The following is a 21,440-nucleotide window of genomic DNA, read 5'->3' as shown; positions in this document are numbered from 1 at the left end:
CGTCCGATTCGAATCCGAAGTGGGCCCACATATCCTGAGACATGAATTCGAATTCCGAAAGCAATCTCGATCGACGGATTCGAATTGAATGGTCTCATCAAAACCCAAAGATTGGGTTACTTTAGGGAATCCGGACCACCTCTCTCTCACATCTCTCACATTTCACCTCTCATGACTCATGAGTCATGACTATATAAGATTCTATATTATAAAACCAAACCCTCTTACTTAAAAAGTTCTCCATTAAACAAACCCTAGCTCAAAGGTCTTTCTATTCGAGCACTGCACTGTGAGAGGAAGACATCAAACAAAACTCGGCTTGTCAAGCGATGGCCGAGATGGAAATGAATAAACCAACTGGTACCGGTATATCACTGCCCGGTCTAAGTCCCCTTAGCGAGACCATATGGAAAGACAAAGCGAACACCAATCTCATTGGTGATGTTTCTGCCCGGCTGACATGGAAGGATCTAACGGTGACGGTGACGCTTGGCAATGGCGAAATGCATACAGTGCTTGACAGGCTTACTGGGTATGCGGAGCCTGGAACAATTACAGCTCTAATGGGGCCTTCGGGTTCTGGCAAGTCAACACTTCTAGATGCACTTGCTGGTCGTCTTGCGGCAAATGCATTCCTTTCAGGGACTGTTTTGCTTAATGGCCGAAAAACCAAGCTGTCATTTGGCACTGCTGTGAGTATTTCATATCTGAATAATTTTCTTTTGTTGTCATTTCAATTATTTTTTGGATACAAAATGTTGTGTTGCTTGTAATTTATGTCATTGATTTAGCATTTTGTTGTTAATTAAGTTCCTTTATTTATTATCAAGGTTTTCTCGAGTCAAATGGGAAAAATCAATACAAAGCCAAATGGCACCATTTGAGTCACTAAACCTCTAAAGAACCTCACCTAAGTTGTTAAAAATGAACTCAGTTTAAAAATGGCTTGTTTTCGATTGTAGGCCTATGTGACGCAGGATGACACATTGATCGGGACTCTAACTGTAAGGGAAATGATATCCTATTCAGCTCGCCTCCGCCTCTCCAACAAAATGTCACGCGAGGAGAAGCGGGCCCTGGTGGAGGGGACCATCACCGAGATGGGCCTCCAAGATTGTGCCGACACTGTGATTGGAAACTGGCACCTCAGGGGAGTTAGTGGTGGAGAGAAGCGGCGTGTCAGCATTGCATTAGAAATTTTGATGCGGCCTCGGTTGCTCTTCCTTGACGAACCCACAAGTGGCCTTGATAGGTACCTTTTGTTATTTATCACATAATTTGAAAATAATCATAAAAGAACAATGTCCTGAATTTTTGTAAAATGGAACACAATTTAAATAATGAAATAGCGTGAAAGATTTATGAGGAAAAAATGTGCTATTAGGATAGATTTATGTAAATTTTCCTTTGATAATAGCAACTTTGCTTCATGTTTTCTTAAATACACCCTTTAAAATTGCAGTGCATCAGCTTTCTTTGTGACACAAACCCTTCGTGCCTTGGCAAGAGACGGAAGAACAGTCATAGCCTCAATTCATCAGCCAAGCAGCGAGGTCTTTGCGTTGTTTGATCGTCTATACTTGCTATCAGGAGGTAAATCGGTCTACTTTGGCCAAGCTTCAGAGGCTTGTGAGGTAAATTATTGTTCAATTAATCTCCAATTATTATTCTTCAGGACGAAGAAAAGTTGAAATCTCTTCATGTCTCACCTGCAGTTCTTTGACCAAGCTGGATTTCCATGTCCACCGTTACGAAATCCATCAGATCATTTTCTCAGATGCATAAACTCAGACTTTGACAAGGTCAAGGCTACTCTGAAAGGATCGATAAAACAGACGGTACATAAACAATCGTTGTTGATCATTATGCTGCAATGTGATTGTTAATTCTAAATCATGAATATTTTAATGATATAGCTGTTTTTTTTTCCTCAGTTTGTCAGGTCTGATGATCCGCTCGAGAATATAACAACCACTGAAGCCATTAGAAAGCTGATTCAGCACTACAACCGTTCCCAAAATTACTACAATGCTAGACAGAGAGTCGATGATATTTCTCGAATTGTAAGTACAAATACTGGCTTTGTATGAGATCTCAATTCTCTACTGAAAACCTTGCTAATTAACAATTTATCAAACTTTTTTTTTTTTTAGAAAGGGACAGTTTTGGATCCAGGAGGAAGCCAGGCCGGCTTCTTCATGCAGGCTTTTACACTAACCAAACGCTCCTTTGTTAACATGTCGAGAGATTTTGGTTATTACTGGTTGCGGCTGGTGATTTACCTTGTAGTAACAGTTTGCATTGGAACTATCTACTTAAATGTGGGAACAGGATACAGCTCCATTCTGGTACTTTTATCAACTTGAGATTCATGGCAATTTATTGGTCTCTTTCTGCAAATTCAAGCAAATGGAACTTTTTCGTCATAAATGCGCTTTTTCCCTCGCTAATACTGTCTACTTTGTTGTTGTGAACCGACATTTAATGTTAATGTTTAATCACTCTTTTCGCAATTCATATCTAACAAAACCCACCGGAAGACTATCCAAATTTAGATAGTAATCAACATTGATATGTTTGAGCAAAATAAGCAAGCAATAATTCTTATTTCTTTGTCTTATCTAAAATTTAATCCTGTCAAAAAAAATTATAGGCACGTGGTGCGTGTGCTTCCTTCGTGTTTGGTTTTGTCACATTCATGTCAATTGGAGGGTTCCCTTCATTTGTAGAAGACATGAAGGTCACTTTCTTCCCAAAAAATCTAATAAAAATTTCAAATTTATTTTTGTTTAAGTTCTAAAATGCTCTTGCTTTTTGTAGGTTTTCCAAAGGGAGCGGCTGAATGGGCACTATGGTGTTATGCCATTTGTGATCAGCAACACAGTTTCAGCAATGCCTTTTTTGTTACTGATAACCTTTTCTTCAGGAACCATATGCTATTTTATGGTGCACCTACACCCCGGCTTTACACATTTTATTTTCTTTGTGTTGAATCTCTACGCAAGTGTTACAGTAGTAGAGAGCTTGATGATGGTCATAGCAAGTGTGGTTCCTAATTTCCTCATGGGAATAATCATTGGAGCTGGAATTCAGGTAATTAAACTTTATAAACTTACTATGGAAGACTGTCAAAATTAGCTCGCTTTCATAATTTTTAACAGTACAAAATATCTACAGGGAATATTTATGCTGGTATCAGGCTTCTTCAGACTGCCACAGGACATCCCAAAAATTTTCTGGCGGTATCCTATGTCATATATCAGTTTCCATTTTTGGGCAGTCCAGGTAACGTCCTCCTTTTTTTATGAATAGCATGATGCATATATGTCAAGAACTCAAATAAATCATGTTTAGTAATTTGAATTTCATCTTAATTGTATTCTGATATACTCTTTTATCTAAAACAGGGACAATATCAGAATGATTTGCGAGGCCTAGTATTCGATAATCAATCGCCCGACCTACCAAAGATTCCAGGCGAATACATTCTAGAGAACGTGTTTCAGATAGATTTACAACGATCAAAGTGGCTTGATCTATCGGCTTTGTTTGGCATGATATTTGTATACAGGCTATTGTTTTTTGTTATGATAAAGGTAAACGAGGATGTGACACCTTGGATTAGGGGTTACATTGCTAGAAGAAGGTTACAAAAGAAGGGTGCACTTGTCACCAGGGTCCCATCTCTCAGGGGCTATGTTGTTGAAGCAGGGTCTAGTTCTAGTAATAGTGCATAAAATATGTAGGAATATAAAGGTTTTTTATAATAATATTTCATAGAGCTATGATTTCAAAGTTCAAGGTGTTTGATAAGCCTTGAGAACTTTTGGCATCAGTTATTTTCTTTGATCTTTATGTTTTGCATTTGGTCCAGCAGTTATACAGCTTTCATATTACCAGTAGTTATAGTCCAGTCTCCAGCTTCCATTGAAATAGTATATTTGAAATTTGAATGCATCCAATTATCATCATTGGTGCTGAGTTAAAGATGGTAGGTGCTTAGTAATGATGCATAGTAAATATAATAAATATTGCTAGATATTTTCTTGTTCTTCCAAGAGTGCAATAACATGTAGTTCAATTAATTCCCTGCTTAAACCACTGTACCGATTTATTGAGTCTTTGCTGGCTGTAAAAGACAGAAAGTAAAAGAAATGACAGGATACCAGTACAGGCTCTCTGTAAATAAAAAATGGGGCCATTGTCCGAGTCAGCAAAACTACTGCAACTAGCCAACTAGACACACAAAAGAAAAACATTCATTGCAATAAAGAACCAGACTTTTTTATAAGAAGATGCATCAACAGAGGAAGTAAGCACTTTTTAACTTTTTATCACTATATATAGTCAATAGAAAATCTGGAACAAATTATGTCGAGACCAATACCACTATATGAAATCATTAATCATTTAAATACCAACTTTTAAGCACCATAAAGAGAAAGGTGGAGACTTGAGAGGAGCTTTTAACAAAATTTTAAGAGTGAGTCTATGGTACTATGCATATTACGATTTGGCACCGTGCTACGGCTCTATATTCGAGTTTTCAAATCCTAACGGTCGATCTGAACCGTTCATCTTGTTCTCCATATTAATATGTGTTTGGAAACCAAATTTTACATTTTTTGAAATTTTTTTACTATTTTTTTAGATATTTAGAAAATCACTTGATCTGAAAATTCTGGACCATCCAAAAACAGTGATTTTCAATAAATCTAAAAAAATAGTAAAAAAATTTCAAAAAATGTAAAATTTGGTTTCCAAACACATATTAATATGGAGAACAAGATGAACGGTTCAGATCGACCGTTAGAATTTGAAAACTCGAATATAGAGCCGTAGCACAGTGCCAAATCGTAATATGCATAGTACCATAAACTCACTCAAATTTTAATACAGTTTATATGAGCTTTACCCACATAATATATATATGGAGCAAAGTTTCTTTTCAACGTCTAAAATCACAAAAAAATTATATAAAATTGGAAGCAAGATAATTGCCTAATTAATAGAACTTTTTGGTTTGCTAATCCTTTTTCTTTTTATTCTAATAATGTAACTAGAACTTGGTGTAACTTTTATTTATTTAATTATCCCATTTTAATATATTGTCAGTTGGCTGTAGGGGTGGCAACGAATCGAACCGAATCAAACTTTTCCTAGGTTTGAGTTTGGTTTGAATAAGATTCGAACCGAATCTGATTTGATTCGTTTTCAATCGAATTAATTGCGAACTACACATTTTTCGAGTCGAACCCGAATCGAATCACGAACTAAATTATTTTTTAGCAGCTCTAGTTATACCGGTAGTTTATACATTAATTTTTTTCGCGGGACAAAATCACATGGCTTCCTTTTGCCAGTATGAAATGAGTGTTTTTAAGTTAAAAAATTATTCATGAAAAAATACATCACAACAAATAATCATAAAAAGAGGATTAAGTACAAGACTGAAATATGTAGTAAAACAAGTAATCGTATCTCGAGTGCTCACTCGATCCAACCCTCGATCGGACCATCTAATGAAGTGAGAATCCGAAAGGTAGAGAAGGCGGAGAAGAGACGACCGAAGAGAGAGGAGAGACAGCCTTCTAGGCCGGAGAGATAGCCAGTCGCTGATAGCGTCGGCTAGGTTTTAGAGCGAGAGGGAGAGTGAGTTAGGGAGAGACAAAGAGAGAACTAGGTTATTGAGATTTGAGAGCGAGGAAGTGTCAGCTAAGTTAAATTATAACTCTCTATCTTGGATTTTAATTTTATAAGGTAAATAAACGGCCGATGTTATTATGAGATTCAAACTATAAAAGTTCGCGAACCCATTTCGATCGAATCAGGTTAGGTTTGAGTTTGGTTTGAATTAATTTCACCCATTTCAAATCGAATTAAACTCAAATCAAACCCGAATCGAATCACGAACAACGATTTTTTTTGCCAGCCCTAGTTGGCTGAACTTAAAAAAAAATTACTTGTCCTCTATACAAGGGAAACCATGTATACTTATCAGCTCTTAAAAGAAATATATATAATCTCATCAGTACATTTGTACTGCAACCATACAAGAAGAGCCTCACAAAAGAAGGTAATATATTGTAAATTTAAACATCGTACATTCGTACTATTATAATTTGGGAAGAGGTACAAAGTTTGGGAAATAAATCTGCTACAGTCCTTCGTGTGAATAGTAACCCTACAATCTCTCCTTTTCAGAATCCAACCGTTGAATTGTTTCGAGATGTGTGCACATAAAAGTTCTGAAAAAAATTGCTTTGAAATTCGTTCTCCAAAAAAATATACGGTTGGATTCGGAAAGGAAGGATTTATAGGGTTACTATTAAGTACTAACTCTTGGGGATTGTAGCAGATTTATTTCCCAAAGTTTGGTCCGTTTCGGATTCTCCCAAACAGTGAGGTAATGCAGGAATTTGTATCGTCTTGAGTTAACTCAAATTTTGAGTTTAGATCAGGATCGTCCGATTTAAATCCGCACTAATATTAAAGCACCCCGTGCGTTATAGATGTGGACCAGATTGGCTCGAATTCTGACCGTACAGTTCAAAAATCAACTCAAACTGTACGTTAATGCGGAAGATACGCATTCGGTAATGCAGAGGATCCGGGCTCATGAGCCTAATCCATCCTTTTGGCAACACTAAATCCCATGCAAGAATTCATTAGCATCCAGGCCCAGCAGCCCCTAGCCCCCTACTAGCATATACTTCCAATTGGTTTCATTGAAAGGATATCTATAGTGCAATAAAGCTAATCAATGTATGACATAAATGGCTTGTACGAATGAAAATTTTACAGAGGCGATTAATGGAGGAAATGATAATATTATTCTTCTGTAGATGTTTAGGGAGAATGGCCAAAGCTCAAAATATTTTTTCCTAGTCTCCGGAATAAATGACTCTATTTTTCAATTTTCAAAGTCCAAACAATCGATCCAAACTGTTAGATGTTCAATCTATGTTAAAATGTGCTCGGAGACCAAATTTTACATTTTTTCAAATTTTTTAACTATTTATTAAGATAGTTTGAAAATCATTGTTTTTATTAAAATTCTGCATAGGGCTGTCAAAAAAGCTCGCGGCTCGTGGCTCGCCTCTAGCTCGCTCGCTAACAGCTCGCTCGGTAGTGGACCGAGCTGTTAACGAGCCAGCTCGGCTCAGGCTCGGGCCAAAATAAATGAGCTGAGCCAGGGGTCAGCTCGGCTCGTTAAGCTACAGTGAATTTAGGGTTTAGTCCCGTATAATTTTAAGTCCAGTCCCATTTTTAAAGGCGCAATTATGCAAAATTAATGTATTTTCGGTTTGGGAAGAAAGGATATGGCTTTAGTTGCTTGAAGATGAGCCTGCTGGACAATTTCTTAAATTTTTTGAATGAGATTTCTTATTTTTTTTTATTTTTGAATTTGTATAATAACAGCCCAATAAAGCCCAACGAGCCAGCTCATCAGCTCGCGAGCTAGCTCGGACTGGCTTGTCACAAGCTGAGCCAAAGGTTTTGGCTCGGGTGACCTAGGTCCAGCTCGCTCGGTCCAGGCTCGGGCCAAAATAAACGAGCTGAGCTAAGACCCAGCTTGGCCCGAGCCAGCTCGTTTACAGCCCTAATTCTGCACCATTGAAAAATAACGATTTTCAAACTATCTTAATAAATAGTAAAAAAATTCCAAAAAATCTAAAATGTGGACCCCAAGCACATATTATTATAGATTTAACATCTAACGGTTTGGATCGACTGTTTACTTTGAAAATTGAAAAACCGAGTCGTTCGTTCCAAAAGCTAAGTAAAAACGTTTTGAATTTAGCCATTCTCATGTTTGGACATTACAAAAAGAGTAGCAAAAACCACTCATTTTCTGATCAAAATACTTAATTGACACAATATGATCAATCTTAATTATTTAAGCTTTCTTACCTTAATTTTTGCTGATAAGTGTACAGTACAACATAACATAAATTTCCTTTTTGTAGTTATTTTTGCACAATTCTCCTTTTTTGTTTAAAAGAGCTCTGAAAGGTAAAGCAGGAATAAATGCACAGAAGAAAAATGCCCTAGAGCCTGAACAACAAGGGACCCCCCCCTGGACTAGTGAAAAAAATGGGTTCCCTGGGCATTTTTATATGCAGCTGATCCTGCACCAGTTCACTTTGCTATGGGGTTCACATATTACTCAAAAGGGGTATATCTGACAATAGCAGCTACCCAGAGCATGGTTTTTATGCATTTCACACAAAAATGTGAACCCACTATGATTTATTTTGCCTAGATTGCTCTAGTGCTGTAAAATATTTGAGAGCCTTCCTAATCCCAACCTTAACAGTCAACAAAATCAATCATTTTCTATCATAATAAAAAAGTATTTCCCCTATAAATCCTTACCTAAGATCTAGTCTGCAGTTCTATCTAGATAGTAGAAATATTGTCCTCTAATAATTAGTTTTTTTTTTTTCCTAACAAAAACAGAAAAAAAAAAAGAGAGAGAGAGAGAGAGAGAGAACCGATGAGGCCAATCACCAGTCTCCTTTCAGACCATATGATTCTTAGGCCGATAAAAGGGCACAAATTGTCATTGCTATAAATCCAGCCCATCAGGCATTTGAAGGCTTCTGGATGACGAGCTAATTTGATAGGTTTGAAATAAGAAGTATTAGCAGGCTTTACTTTTTGCATCTTCAATAATTGTCTTCTTGTTATACTCTTTACCGTGTTATCTGTGCATTATTAACAATAAGATGTTCTTAGTAAAACTCTTCATCTCTTCTAGTATTAACAGTCCAAAAAGTCATGCAAACACATCTTACTACTTAGAATATGAAATTAGGAAATAATAGTGAAAAAGACAGTGAAATAACCTATATTCAGGAATCACACGTCAATTGGATCCCTGGTCAAGTACTGGAAGCCTGCAATAGAAGCTGATCGATTTATCAGCCAGCCTTGTTCCTGGAACGAAGTACTGAAATATTACTGTCAAACAAGCACCTTGTGGAGCAATGCCTATATAACAAATATTTCAATTAATATAGGTTCAAATAGGGACCATTTTTAATTCATTATAGCATGACAACAACAGACAAGAAATTTAATTAAGGCTTGGGAAAAAAACCATACCATAGAAAGTACAATCCGGCTTAGCCAAATGGCATTGCAAGCTCTTCACTAGATGCTTCATGCTCAATTGCTGTTATTGTATAAACATATAATTGATTCATCAAAATTAGCAACTTAAAAACACTCCATAGAAAAAAAAAAAAACTAAAGCAACAAAACTCAACCACAGAGAGTGCCTCTCCTCTCTGAACTGCCATTTGTGTCCGTGTTGATGCACTCAAGTTCGCATGACCAGCAGGTGGATCAGCTAAACAGATAAAAACACAATCACATGTGAATGTTTGTACAACAATTTTGTAGTCAATTTAAGTACAGAGCAAAAGCTCACCATGAATGCCAAGTACTCTGAGCTTTCGGAACTCAGATCCGACACTTACAAGGGAGGTGGAAACCTGTAAGTGGAGATCACCGTACTGTGTAATTGAAACTGTGAGCAAATCTCCAACATTCTTCAACCGATCAACCAGGCTTTGCAACTGGGACAAGTCTGGTACCTGAACTAAAGTCTAGAAATAATACCAAGACATATCTAAGTATAAGGTTCAAAAAATAAAACCGTTTTCATATATATTGCTTCCTAATATCTGAAACAATATTCAGCACCAAACAAATTTTCTTACAGAAAAGATTTTGTTGCTATAAGAAAAGATTTTATTGCTATAAGAAAACAATATTCAGCTCCAACATTCTTCGATTCCAACCCTGAAATTTTAATCTATTTATTTGATTTGTCTTTTTGTTTAAAGAATGCTCTTCACAGCTCACACGTGTTCATGATGGTCAATCATCTATAATATGAAATGAGTAAAACCACATTGAATCTTTGAGTAATTGACCTGAGGGAGCTCTTGTGCAGAATCAAGTACTGACTGGAGTTGCAATAGATCAGCACGTGACAGTGGCTTTGATATTGGCACATCTTGTACAACGGCTGCATGAAGACCTTTGGTTTCAAATGTGAGATACGGTGACGGGGCCTGCGCCCCAACAGGTAGCTTTTTCACAAGCTTGATTTGAATAGCTGCATTTGGGTCAGTCTGGGATTGCATGTGAATAGTTAGCGCACTGCGCAAGGCACGGTGGAGGAGTGACACATCAGCCGCGAATGCAATTTGATTATCACTCTGGTTCAACAAGAAATAATTAAGTTGTCTCTTCTCCTTTACATATGAGAAGTACATCTGTACATGTGTGCCCCAACAAAATCTCAAGTGCCTTGTATAGCTCAGAAAAGCGAGAATTATCTAATATGCTCCTGTGAAACAAAGGTTTTGTAGGAATGGTGCTTCTTACACTTGGCAAGTGCGTACACATGGAGGTTGTTCGGGGTAGACATGAAATTATTCCCTTCTGGGTAAGGTTTGTCAGGAAATAACTTTCAAAAGATCAACTACATTGAAATAAGGTGCTTATTTACAGTCAAATTATGTGAAAATTGGATTTTGGTTTCATTTCATTTTTGGTTGGAGGATCCTGTCCTAGCTTATATCACAATTTTTCTCTAGTCCACAATAAACCACAAATTCATTTGCTAATTATTTATTTTATCTGCTGGTTTATAACTAATAGTACATAATCAAGCAACGCATCATTTATGCCAGTGTATTGAACTTGCCCATATTAAAATTCTCTCTTTTCTGGTATTTTGAACCTCAACCTAGCTTGGGGTTAATTTCCATACAACTTGCTTCCGCAATCATATAACAACAAATTAAACAATGAGGAAAAGAAGAAAGAGGAACCTGGCTAGAGATGCGGTAGTCACGAAAGAGAAGGTCTCTGCCAAACTGGGCCACGCACTGGAGTCCATCTCCTCCCTCAGGGTATAGCCCGTGGAGAAACATCACGTGATCGGGAGTAAGGTACACTTGGCATATACGGTCCATTTTTTCCAAAGCCGGAAAGAAGCCTACAATGGAAAATTTAAAAAGAGGAAAGGGGTATGCTGTGAGGTGAGCACCAAGTGTTTGATGAAAAGCCTCTGTGAGACGAAAGAGGATGGATGGGGTTAGTGGTGTTACGCTTGTCAAGGAGATTCATCCCATCTTGTGTGAAGAACGCCTTGAATTTCATGTCGCCCCTTTCTTTCTTCCTACCAAAGAGTCTGAGAGGAACCAACTAATTTTTAATCAATCGCAAATTTTCGAATTCGATAGCGCCTTTTTTGTTTTGTGGGAAAATTTTCGGAGGAAAAGGGTTCCCCCGCGAGAAAATAATGGGCTAGTTAACGGGCTTACCATGGTGGGCTGTTTGATCCGTGTAAGGCACAGAGCCCAGCCTGTTTATCATTGAAGCAATTATTTTTTGTAGAAATTAGAAAATTCGTTTTATGAAATAATAATGGGCTAGTTAACGGGTTTACCTTGGTTGTCAGATTGTTTTTATTTCTCCAAAAGTAGCATTAATCAAATTAATATTTTTGAATCAAAGTTCAATCATCACTTTTTGAATTTTCTGTATCGTCATTCGTGTAATATATTTTTGACAAATTGATTTTCTTAATATCTTAAAGAATATCGCCACGGAAAACATTTTATTATAATTCATATCTCAATAGCGCTGAAAAAATATCATAGCGCATATCGGAAAAACAGACATGCGGACAGCTGACTATATCGAGATTTAGGCTATTAATATTGGTATTAATATGCACAAAAAGTTATTTGTGCTAAAATATGCACTAAGTTATTCTTCAATACTATTAATATGCACAATGTTTTATGTGTAAATAATATATCGATTTATGCACAATGTAATGATGTATTATTTACTGTCAGAACCCCCTCTAGTTAACAAAAAAAGATTCTGATCACAATAGTACAACCATTAATCTGCTTTTATTTTTACTCTTTAAACATTAATTTTACTCGAAGAAACGCATGATAATTCAAATTTTTAGAGGTTCGGTGATATATGTTTAAAACTTCTTTTAAAGCTACGGAAAAAAAAATTGAATTTAGAATATAGAAGGTTTATGAGATTCGTGCCAGATTGAAACGGATGATCAGATCTCGTTCTATATGGTCAGGTATCGCACCGGATCTGAATTCAAAGAGAACAGGAAGCTTGAACAACAATGTCAAAATAATTAGGATAAATGAAAATTCTCAGGTGCTGGAGATCAAATTGATGTGCCAAACTAGTCAGAGCTAACATCAAGCAATTAGCCATTGTACAATCTAATAGGAAAAAACTGTAGAGAACAATTGAGAGGTATACATTGCTTCTGTCATTACAATAACTAATCAGAACAATGTATGATAACACTCACAAGTCACAACAAAAGAAGGAACAAATACTAGACATCCCTAAACAAAAGAAGCAACCTATCTTGCTCTGCAACCTAAAAAATAAAAATTAGCCCATAAATAACCAGGATTCCTACACTAATCTGACATAAACACACAACTAACAAGCTGAAGCTGAAGCACTTGCTGTTACCGATGCCGCTCTTGCACCAGGCCTCACACTTCCGGTACCACTTCGGTTGATTTGCCGATCAACAGTCTCTCTCTTCTTCACATTGGAAACACCTGTGACTCCACTTGCACCAGACCCGCCCCGCAACAACCTCCTATCATGACGGCCCTGACGTGCCTCACCTGCTGGACCCTCTTGTTCAATTTCCTCGAGGTTGTTCGACTGTGACCCAGCCAAATACCTATCAGTAGAGTCGGCTGAGTTGGGTTCCCATGATGAAGCCCAAGGCTGGCCCGCAAAACTATTACTCCCAGCAGACTCTTGCGGCTCCACCTCAGATCGTAAATCTCTCACGGAAACATACATGTGCATACTCGGTTCCATCAAATCATTTGAAACCGCGACCTCTGACTCGAGAAATGGCTCCTTCGGTTTGAAGCCACGGCTTGCGTCAGATGAAGATGAATTCAAGTCAGCTACTGCCTCGAGAATCGAACACGCCTTTGACACGCATTCTGGGATAGTGAAGCTGATTGGGTTTTGGTTAGCACTAGTGGTGGTATTGTTGTTTTGGTGATAATTTTGGATATCTTCTAGAAGCAAATTGGCGTAAGAATTCCCATTATGGTCGAAATCTCGAGAGGAGCGGCGGGAAGAACGGTTTGTCGACACAACCGTCTTCGTATTCAGGCTCTCAAGAGATATGTTGGTGAAGTTGATTTCATTTGATTTGAAGGAACCCAACGGGTCAAACGGGTCCTCTGTACTTTTTTCTTGATCTTTCCTACGACAAGTTACAAATTGGTCCCTGATGCAATTGGTGACTATAGTGTGACTCTTTGTGGTTTTTGTATCGTCAATTGATCCTTTCTGAGATGAAGCTACACTTTCAGTTTTCTGCAATTTTAAAATAAACAGGGATTATTTAAATATTCGTGTAAGATAAAAAGGCAACTGATAGAAACCAATTGGTGGAAGGGCATTTCATTGTACTTTTCTTTGCTTTTCTGAAATGACTTCAATTCAGGGATGGGTAATTAATTTGAAAAATGAACTTTATCTAGAAATGCATATTTAAATCAACAAAAAAGTTGTTACCTGAGATTGAACTTGATTCCCCTTCTGAGATTTGAAACTGGCACTGACATTCTGATTCCCTCTCATTGAATTTTCATCAATCTCAGCCATAGGGTTTCTCCTGTACGGTGAGTGCTCAGCCTTCTTAGATGAGTTACGGCTGAGTGACGGCTGGGTCCCGCTCCCCGGATTCTCATTGCCACATCCAACACTCCTGTTCAAACTATTTGAGGCCGGTGATCTAGACCTCGGTGAAGCATTCCTCTTTGATGATACAGTACCACCATTCGAACCCTTTTTTAAACTGCCACCCTCAGCTGGCTTCTCCCTCGCAGGTACCGATACCATCTTAGCCGGTCTGGGTTTCTCATTCGCTGATGTGGCACTTGCGGGACCATCTGATCTACGCCCTGGTGATCTGCTCACTCGACGGCTATGGGACCCACCACTGGCACCTCCTCTCTCACGGCTTCCGGACCTTTCCCTGCCAGGTGTCCTCCTATGAGGAGATGGTCTAGATACCGGCCTCTCATCATCATCATCTTCCCCTTTCCTTTCGTGGTCGAAATCAAAACTCCGCTTCGAGCCCGAGTACCTCCGGTAGGCCCCACCTCCGGCAGTCTCACCCAAGGTGTTACCCGAGGAGCTTCGGCTGAGACGACCACACTGGATCAGGATTGCATCAACTTCTTCTTTGGTACAGCTAGATGTCCGTACCGGCCCTTGTACCGGTCGGATCTCTTCAGTTGGGACTGATTTACCACCCGAGATAGGCTCAGCTTCTTGTTTAATCTCTTGTTTCTTTGTGGGTACCTCAACTTTTTTCTTTTCTCTCTCTACAGTTTGTTTCGCATTTTGAGTTACTATAAACACCGGTTTTTTCTCAACAACCGGCTGCTCGCTACCTTTGTTGGAGGATACAGCAGGTTGTTTGCTAGTATCTTTCTTCTTCACCTTCTCCTTCTCCAAATTTTTCCCATTAGAAGCAGGATTGGAGCTAGGCGCGTCACAAGGCGCTTTCTTTTTCTTGCTAAAACAGAGGCCCATTGGTTCTTTCAAACCGGAGACGAAATAATGGAGAGAAGAGAGAGAAGGGGGAAATAAAGAATCAAACGGCGTTGGGCTACGAGATGAGAGTATTTATAACTGCATAAAAATAATTTAATTGTTGATATGTGAGGTGCGAGAAACGAGGATACAGTGGCGTGGTTGGGTACCTGGGCTTCGAAATAAACAGATTGTTTCAAAACGGACGGATTGGGATTTCAAATTTGAGTTTTGTCAATACTCAATTGGCATGGTGTCATATATGAACACGGGAGATGTTTTCAGATTAATTGTGAATATGAGAGTACCAACTTACTATGTGGTGGGTAACTGACATACCTGTATTTAGGGGCTGTTTGGCAACAAAGGATTAAGCCTTCTTAAGTCTTAATCCGCTTCATTTAGCTTCCTTAGCCTCTTAATTCTACCGAACACCGGTTCCTTAGTGCGGATTAAGAACACCACTTTTAATTTTATTTTGCCATGATCTTAATCCTCTGTCCGGACTTTAAGGCACCCATATCTCTTCATTTAAGATAACTGGACATCGGTTCCTTAGCGCTCCTTAAGTTCTTAATCATTCACTCTTAATTCTTTGTTTTCGAACAACCCCTATAAGTTTAATTTTCTATCAATCCATCGTATGATGAGTGTGACTAATATGCATTCGGTAGCACTTCGGCCGAAGTGCTACCGATTCATTTTCCGATTTTTAAAGTCTAAATGATTGATCCAAACCATTAGATGTCATCTCATACTAAAATGTACTTGGAGACCAAATTTTTCATTTTTTTTGGAATTTTTTTACTATTTATTAAGCCATTTTGAAAATCGCTGATTCAACGGTAGCTTAGGCCGAAGTGCTACGTAATGCATATTAGTCACACTCATCGTATGATAATCAAATGAATTAAAGATAATTTTTTTTTTACAATTTTTCTTGTCCTTCCTGTTTCCAGGAAAAATAAATTAAGACAGATTTTGTTATAGATGGTTGAATACTTGAATTCATCTATAAATATTGTGTGTTACATTTATTTGTTTTTTGGATCCGTCACAGAGGATCCGGGATCTGGTAGAGAGACGTTGTGGTGAACTGGTGATTTTTTTTATTTTTTTTTGAGGGGAAAGTACTGGGGAGTCCGTTGGAGAAAAGGATGCCACTTGCTTTATCTGGTCAGACGAGAAGAGCAGCATGGTTGCCTGGGTGGGGCCAGGGAAATATTATTTTTTTAATGAAAAATGGTGGTCCAGGTAATATATTATATTTTGTAATGAACAGTGATTTAAATTTGGATGTTTGAAATGGGAACAGTGTAATTGTAACGGTTATGTTACCTGTTTCGTTTTCGGGAAAATTAATCAATATAATGGAGCGCTGCCAAGCTTTTTAAAAAAAAAAAACAATGATATTTAAAATTGAACTTGTCAACCTATTTGGTAATAAGTTTTACTTGTTTACGTCAAATAATTTGTAATATCAGAATATGGCAAAGATTTTAACAGAGCAGCTTTGGCTTCATGCAGCGTGCAAACCATATGCAACACTGTTTTAATTCTGTAGTATGTGAACTGCATGAAACGAAAACTACTATATGTTAAAATGTTTACCCCCAGAGTACCTTATTTCAACTTTTCAAGAAGAAGAAAAGTGTTGCCTATTTAAGATTGTTCAAAATCTAAAAATCTAGAAGGACAAAAGCAAGACAACCCTTTAAACGTAAACGAGTCGACCGTTGGGGCAGGTGAAATTATGGTGCTAGCAGCCTAGCACCCGTTGCTGCGATTCTTTTGGCAGCATCTGATCCAATTACATGCTACAGTTCAAAAGGACACAGCTAAGATCAGATTTGTTATTGAAATATGTCTCATCCTTGCCTCTCCGTTTATAATAAACTGGAGATAACCATGCAACCGTGCACAATTGGTAGTACAGTTGTGTGAAGAAATCCGGAGAATTCCATTTGATGTAGTAACCGTAGAGAGTTCGATAGGACCAATTTAAGATTTAAAATAAATTGTTTAAAAATGTCTTTTCACGTGAAGAGGGTGATCTCTAGTTATACTTTCTGAGGACCAGAAAGATCAATAAATGCAATTCTCTAGAAATTGAGAATAGCTCTATTGCCTGTTGGTTGTAGGCCATAAATACACATTATTGGAACTAAAATTAATTAAAAGAATTTATTTCAATTTCATAGAATATAATGGAATTGATTTGAAATTCAATTTTCTTGATAAAAATTAAAAAGATAATTAGAGTAATTCATTGCAAAAGAATTAGAAAACCCACAAAATTCTTCTAATTTACAAATTTTGCCATTTGAAACTTAACTAGAGTTTGTTAAGTATATATTGGAGGAAATAGCTTAAATTCAACAATTATAAAACTAAGATTAGAAATGGAGAGGAGGCTAAGGAGTCTTAATTAAGTTTGTTAAATTATTTTTCTTTTATAAAGTTTAAAATTACTTTCTTAAGTGACTCATTTTTTCAGTGATAAGAACAATGAGAAAAAGGATCACACTGAATCCGTATCCTCTCCGGTATTGCATCGATTTTATTCTCATTGTCTTCGTTCGTGCTCATGATTACACTGAATTTGTATCCTCTCCGGTATTGTAAAGGATCACCCTCACTTTACGGTTTGAGATTAAATTTCAACCGGTTTGATATTCGGGCCACAATAGGGGGCAGTATTTTTGGGCTTTGAGATTCGTGCCAAGTTAAAAAGAACGGTTCAGATCTAGTAATTTTAAAAGATTCCCTTATCAGGTATTGGAGAGGATGTGAATTCGATTACGCTTGCAACGTCAGTGCAGATTCTATTTCTCATTTGATGAATCTCCATCATCATGTTTCGATCAAATAAAAGTAAATAAGTGTACCTTTTGTAACTAGTAAAATATATAAAAAGGATGAAATATATATATATTTTTTTCATTATGGCCCACGTACACTAATAAAGTCATTACGAAGAAAAGTTATATACTTTTATTTTAAATAGAGATATCCTCCGGACTTTTTTTTTTTTTTTGCTTCAAATATCCTCCGGACTTCGTTCCAAAATATATATATATATTGAAAAAAGGGAACAAATAGATTTCATTTTAGAAGAAGGGCAAAAAGTATGTATTGATAATGTTACTTTGTTAAAAACAAATTTGATTTTATATGAGTTACTGTCAAGATTATTTTCAACAATGACATTCAATTGAAGATTTAGTGCAATTTGTTCTTACTCTTCCTAAACTAAAAAGACAAACACTATTGGTGGTGGTTAGTGTTGTTACATGAGAGATTTGGAAACAACGAAATGATCTATGTTGTAATAGCGCTATTGTACGACCTTTTGTCGATCGTTCTGTAATACTAACTATGATCTCTATTATTATCTATTTGACAGGCAAACTTCTGATGAATCTCTAGGAGGAAGCTAACAATTGGATGCCTAAGGATTTGGATGAGGTTCCCTTGCAAATTAATTACATCTCCTGCAGAGGCGCATATAGTGAACGTACTAGGCTCTCTGAGGAATATTCTAACTAACAATGTTCCTTATGCTATATTAGACTTTGTTAGCCCTGATGTGGCTTAATTAGTTGATATCCTAGTTTCTGTTATTGTTTTACATTTATGTTTGCTTAGTGCATGTGGTGCACTGAATATATGGTATTTTGCTTTTGAAGGTTTACATGCCTCAGTACTCGCAGTTAGGGTCTGCATTTTTGTTTTGCTTGTAAGACTGGTAAGTTTCATCTAATGAAACAGACTTTTGTCTTCTTCTTTTTTTAAATAATAAATTATATAATTAGCCGCGCGATAATTAACACAAAATAGTTTGATTTTTGTTAGAGTTTATATTAATATATCAAACACATTTTTTTTTAAATGAGGAAAGATAATCATAATGCGTAAGTGACTCGATCAAAATAAATAAGAAGAGATGATAAATTGGATGGATATAAGAAGAGATAATACGAAATAACTGAATATTTCCATGCTTAATTCTCTTTAGATATTATAAATTGTTTAACAAAAAAAAATACTGTTATAGACAGCATTTTTTTTAATTTAAATTTGAACCGTCTGATATGTTTTAACTTTTAACGCATATATCAAAGGACACTAGTGCATTTCACTTCGGATCAGATTGGTCCGCATTCTAATCAGATAATCTGAATCCAAACTCAGAATTTGAATTACTTAAAAGATATTGGCCCAATTTTCTTCCCTCGATGTAAAACCGTACTTAAAATGGATTTTGGATGAAAAGGACGGAATTGAAAGAAGTAAAAAAATTAAATTTGAATCCGGTTCGGTCATTATACATTTAGCATGGATTTTAAAGAGATCTCATATATTATAAAATTGGATTGAATTAGCTCGAATTTTAATTACTCGGTCTGGATTGAAACTCAAATTTTTGTTATCTCGGAAACATGCAGACTCGAAATGCAATTGCTCACGAGCAAAATTAGGATTTTCTAAGTTTATCAAGTCTCTTTGTGAATTGAACATTAAAATCTATCGGATTGATTTCAAATAACCAATTTGAACTGTTGAAACTCATCTATTTTACGAGTGATGTGTTTATATGTGAAAAAATTTAACTTTCGAATTAATTTAGTATAAAGTCAAGCAGTTAAAATTAGAAGGTTTATTAATTAATTTTAATGCATTCATTTTTTGAAATTTTTTTACTACTTCAATTTTTTGTTTTGTTTTGATAATAGTGGATTACTCCAATTTTATAAATTAAAACCATACATTGTTAAGCAAGTACTGGTACCAGTGTACCAATCATGTCTTATATCGATTCTATACAAAATTAATTCAAAATTTAAAAAATTTTGTATGCAAACACATCACTCGTATGATAGACGGACTTAAACAGTTTGGATTTGTCATTTGAAATCAATCTGATATATTATTATATTAAATTCATAAAAAGACTTGATGAACTTAGAAACACCCTAGTTCTACTCAACAAATACACAAACACTGTTAAAGAAAAAAATCATCAAAAAGATAAATATATAGAAAGCTCAGGCGATTGCTATTCGGGCAAAAATTTAGGGAAGACAAAAGCCCATTTGATTCACCGAAATTTAAAGGAAATTAACAATTTTTTCAACTAAAATATTTTTTAGTTTGATCTAATTAATTTGGAAAAAAAAAACTCTCAACTTTCCTTCACTTATTTTTTTTGAAGTTTTTTCTTAAAAACACATATATTTCTTCACGCCCTGCTCTCTCTCTCCTCAGCTTCCCTACACTCTCTAGTAAAATCAAATCAGTAGAATATGGCTTTAACTTTTTTTTTTCTTTTTTGGCACACCATAATATCTATAAAAATATAAATATCATTCTAACAATGAAAATAGATCTGAAGATGTTGAAATATTTGTCATTGATAATTTTTTTGCAATCAATGCAAAAGGAGGCGATTCGACCAAGACTATATATAGTTTCTGTTACACTGGATAGATAAAAAAAAATATCTAACTTATTTTAAATATCATATTTGAATGGAACATAAGTGAAAAAATAAGTTCCTTTTTTATCCTCTTAGTTTGTCAAATATTGATAATTCTACAATAAATAATAGATAAGTGTAAATAGAACTGAGTTGAAAAGGTACAAGTTTTATAATTCTGAGGTGAAATAAATTATGCTTCACGCAAGACCAGATAGTGAGGCATAGGTTCAAGCAGGATACAATCAATGACATGCAAATTGATGACATTTTATCTGAAGCGTTTAACAAAAATTAAATTTGTGTCATCAAATAAAAAATATTTCCATTCATGATAAAAACGTTAATATTGTTAGCATTTTGGACATGAGAAAAGCTAACAATAACAACGTTTTGGCAAAAAAAATTAAAAGATATCCAATTTTTTCTTTTTTTTGAAATATATGCTTCATAAGTTGCAAAACACTAACATCTCGCCAGGCTCGAAATCCGAGTGTTTCGTTTTCTTGCGAGACACCAAATTTTATGTCAAAAATGAAAGTATTTCTGAATTAATGTCGCGACTTTTTTTTAAAACGCTACAGGTAAAAAAAATCGATACGAATCGCATTTCCTCAGCACTGAAAATAAAAAAGATCACCAGATTTAGGTTCTCAGCATAGCTCTCAAATCGTAACTTAGTCTCCCAAACAGTTTGGTATCCTCATCATTTGATCGTCATTAGCTTTTAAGGATAACTCTTAAATCCCAATTTATTCAACTCTCCTAACTTGGAAGAATTTGGTTGTGTAGTCATGAAGTTGTTATACTCGGTATATACAAGGGCGGATTCAGAGTTTTCGTCAAGAAGAGCAGGAAAATTATCGAATCGGGTTTAAATAACTAATCAGGTTTAAATCCATTAACTAATTTGGTACTCAATAAAAAAAAATAGACTTATAATTTGTAATATTCTGACTTGTAATTTCTAATTATCTAACTTATAATTCTAATTACCAATCATAATTCAAAAAATTTATTTTGATTTTAATCCTAGATTTGACCCGAATTACAAATTAAACATCCAGAGAGGGGAATTTTTTTTTTTTCAAAAGAGGGCAAAGTCAATTGAAACCGATAGATCAAAATTCTAACGATCAATTCAAACCGTTCAACATGATCTCCATATAAATATGAAAATCATCTTATACGATTTGGATTGACCAAAAGAATTTTCAAAACAAAATATTGATAGGTAACACAGACTAATCCGTACCATAGCCTCACTCTTTTTGTTTTCTACAAATCTTGCTAATTTTAAACATCC

General features: G+C 36.0%; 3 protein-coding genes across 4 annotated transcripts; 1 reads left to right on the top strand and 2 right to left on the bottom strand.

The window, feature by feature from the left end:
• The first annotated feature begins 243 nt into the window (after positions 1-243).
• LOC144561767 (ABC transporter G family member 11-like) lies at positions 244-3,853 on the top strand. Its single transcript, XM_078310862.1, has 10 exons — positions 244-692; positions 963-1,252; positions 1,463-1,634; positions 1,716-1,838; positions 1,935-2,063; positions 2,154-2,348; positions 2,654-2,740; positions 2,821-3,093; positions 3,178-3,285; positions 3,408-3,853. Exons 1-10 carry the CDS (start codon positions 330-332, stop codon positions 3,735-3,737), a joined length of 2,070 nt encoding a protein of 689 aa, XP_078166988.1. The 5' UTR covers positions 244-329; the 3' UTR covers positions 3,738-3,853.
• A 4,420-nt stretch (positions 3,854-8,273) lies between these two features.
• On the bottom strand, positions 8,274-11,312 carry LOC144562440 (Hus1-like protein). 2 transcript variants are annotated; one of them, XM_078311663.1, is made up of 8 exons: positions 11,133-11,312; positions 10,854-11,020; positions 9,948-10,235; positions 9,440-9,617; positions 9,276-9,358; positions 9,112-9,181; positions 8,853-8,997; positions 8,274-8,711 (listed from the first exon to the last, which is right to left on the bottom strand). In XM_078311663.1, exons 1-7 carry the CDS (start codon positions 11,182-11,184, stop codon positions 8,873-8,875), a joined length of 963 nt encoding a protein of 320 aa, XP_078167789.1. In that variant the 5' UTR covers positions 11,185-11,312; the 3' UTR covers positions 8,274-8,711; positions 8,853-8,872. The 2 variants fall into 2 exon arrangements, with proteins under 2 accessions (XP_078167789.1, XP_078167790.1); XM_078311664.1 differs by having other exon boundaries at positions 8,274-8,618.
• Positions 11,313-12,232: 920 nt separating this feature from the next.
• Positions 12,233-14,730, bottom strand: LOC144561375 (uncharacterized). The gene is made up of 2 exons (XM_078310339.1): positions 13,630-14,730; positions 12,233-13,428 (listed from the first exon to the last, which is right to left on the bottom strand). Exons 1-2 carry the CDS (start codon positions 14,653-14,655, stop codon positions 12,520-12,522), a joined length of 1,935 nt encoding a protein of 644 aa, XP_078166465.1. The 5' UTR covers positions 14,656-14,730; the 3' UTR covers positions 12,233-12,519.
• Between the last annotated feature and the right edge of the window lie 6,710 nt (positions 14,731-21,440).

This window comes from Carex rostrata, chromosome 11 (genome assembly GCF_964058835.1).
Source record: "Carex rostrata chromosome 11, lpCarRost1.2, whole genome shotgun sequence".
NCBI classification, from domain to species: Eukaryota; Viridiplantae; Streptophyta; class Magnoliopsida; order Poales; family Cyperaceae; genus Carex; species Carex rostrata.
The sequence above is the reverse complement of the archived record's forward strand: the minus strand, read 5'-3'. Positions and strand labels throughout refer to the sequence as shown.

What these genes read in the sequence shown, in the direction of transcription:
- LOC144561767 (XM_078310862.1), top strand. Translation starts at nt 330, where the DNA reads ATGGCCGAGATGGAAATGAATAAACCAACTGGTACCGGTATATCACTG. An exon ending in AAGCTTCAGAGGCTTGTGAG is followed by an intron (nt 1,635 to 1,715) that starts GTAAATTATTGT and finishes TCTCACCTGCAG; the next exon opens with TTCTTTGACCAAGCTGGATT. An exon ending in CAGGATACAGCTCCATTCTG is followed by an intron (nt 2,349 to 2,653) that starts GTACTTTTATCA and finishes AAAAAATTATAG; the next exon opens with GCACGTGGTGCGTGTGCTTC.
- LOC144562440 (XM_078311663.1), bottom strand. Translation starts at nt 11,184, where the DNA reads ATGAAATTCAAGGCGTTCTTCACACAAGATGGGATGAATCTCCTTGAC. An exon ending in GAGGAGAGGCACTCTCTGTG is followed by an intron (nt 9,182 to 9,275) that starts GTTGAGTTTTGT and finishes ATACAATAACAG; the next exon opens with CAATTGAGCATGAAGCATCT. An exon ending in GCCGGATTGTACTTTCTATG is followed by an intron (nt 8,998 to 9,111) that starts GTATGGTTTTTT and finishes TTTGTTATATAG; the next exon opens with GCATTGCTCCACAAGGTGCT.
- LOC144561375 (XM_078310339.1), bottom strand. Translation starts at nt 14,655, where the DNA reads ATGGGCCTCTGTTTTAGCAAGAAAAAGAAAGCGCCTTGTGACGCGCCT. An exon ending in GGAATCAAGTTCAATCTCAG is followed by an intron (nt 13,429 to 13,629) that starts GTAACAACTTTT and finishes TTAAAATTGCAG; the next exon opens with AAAACTGAAAGTGTAGCTTC.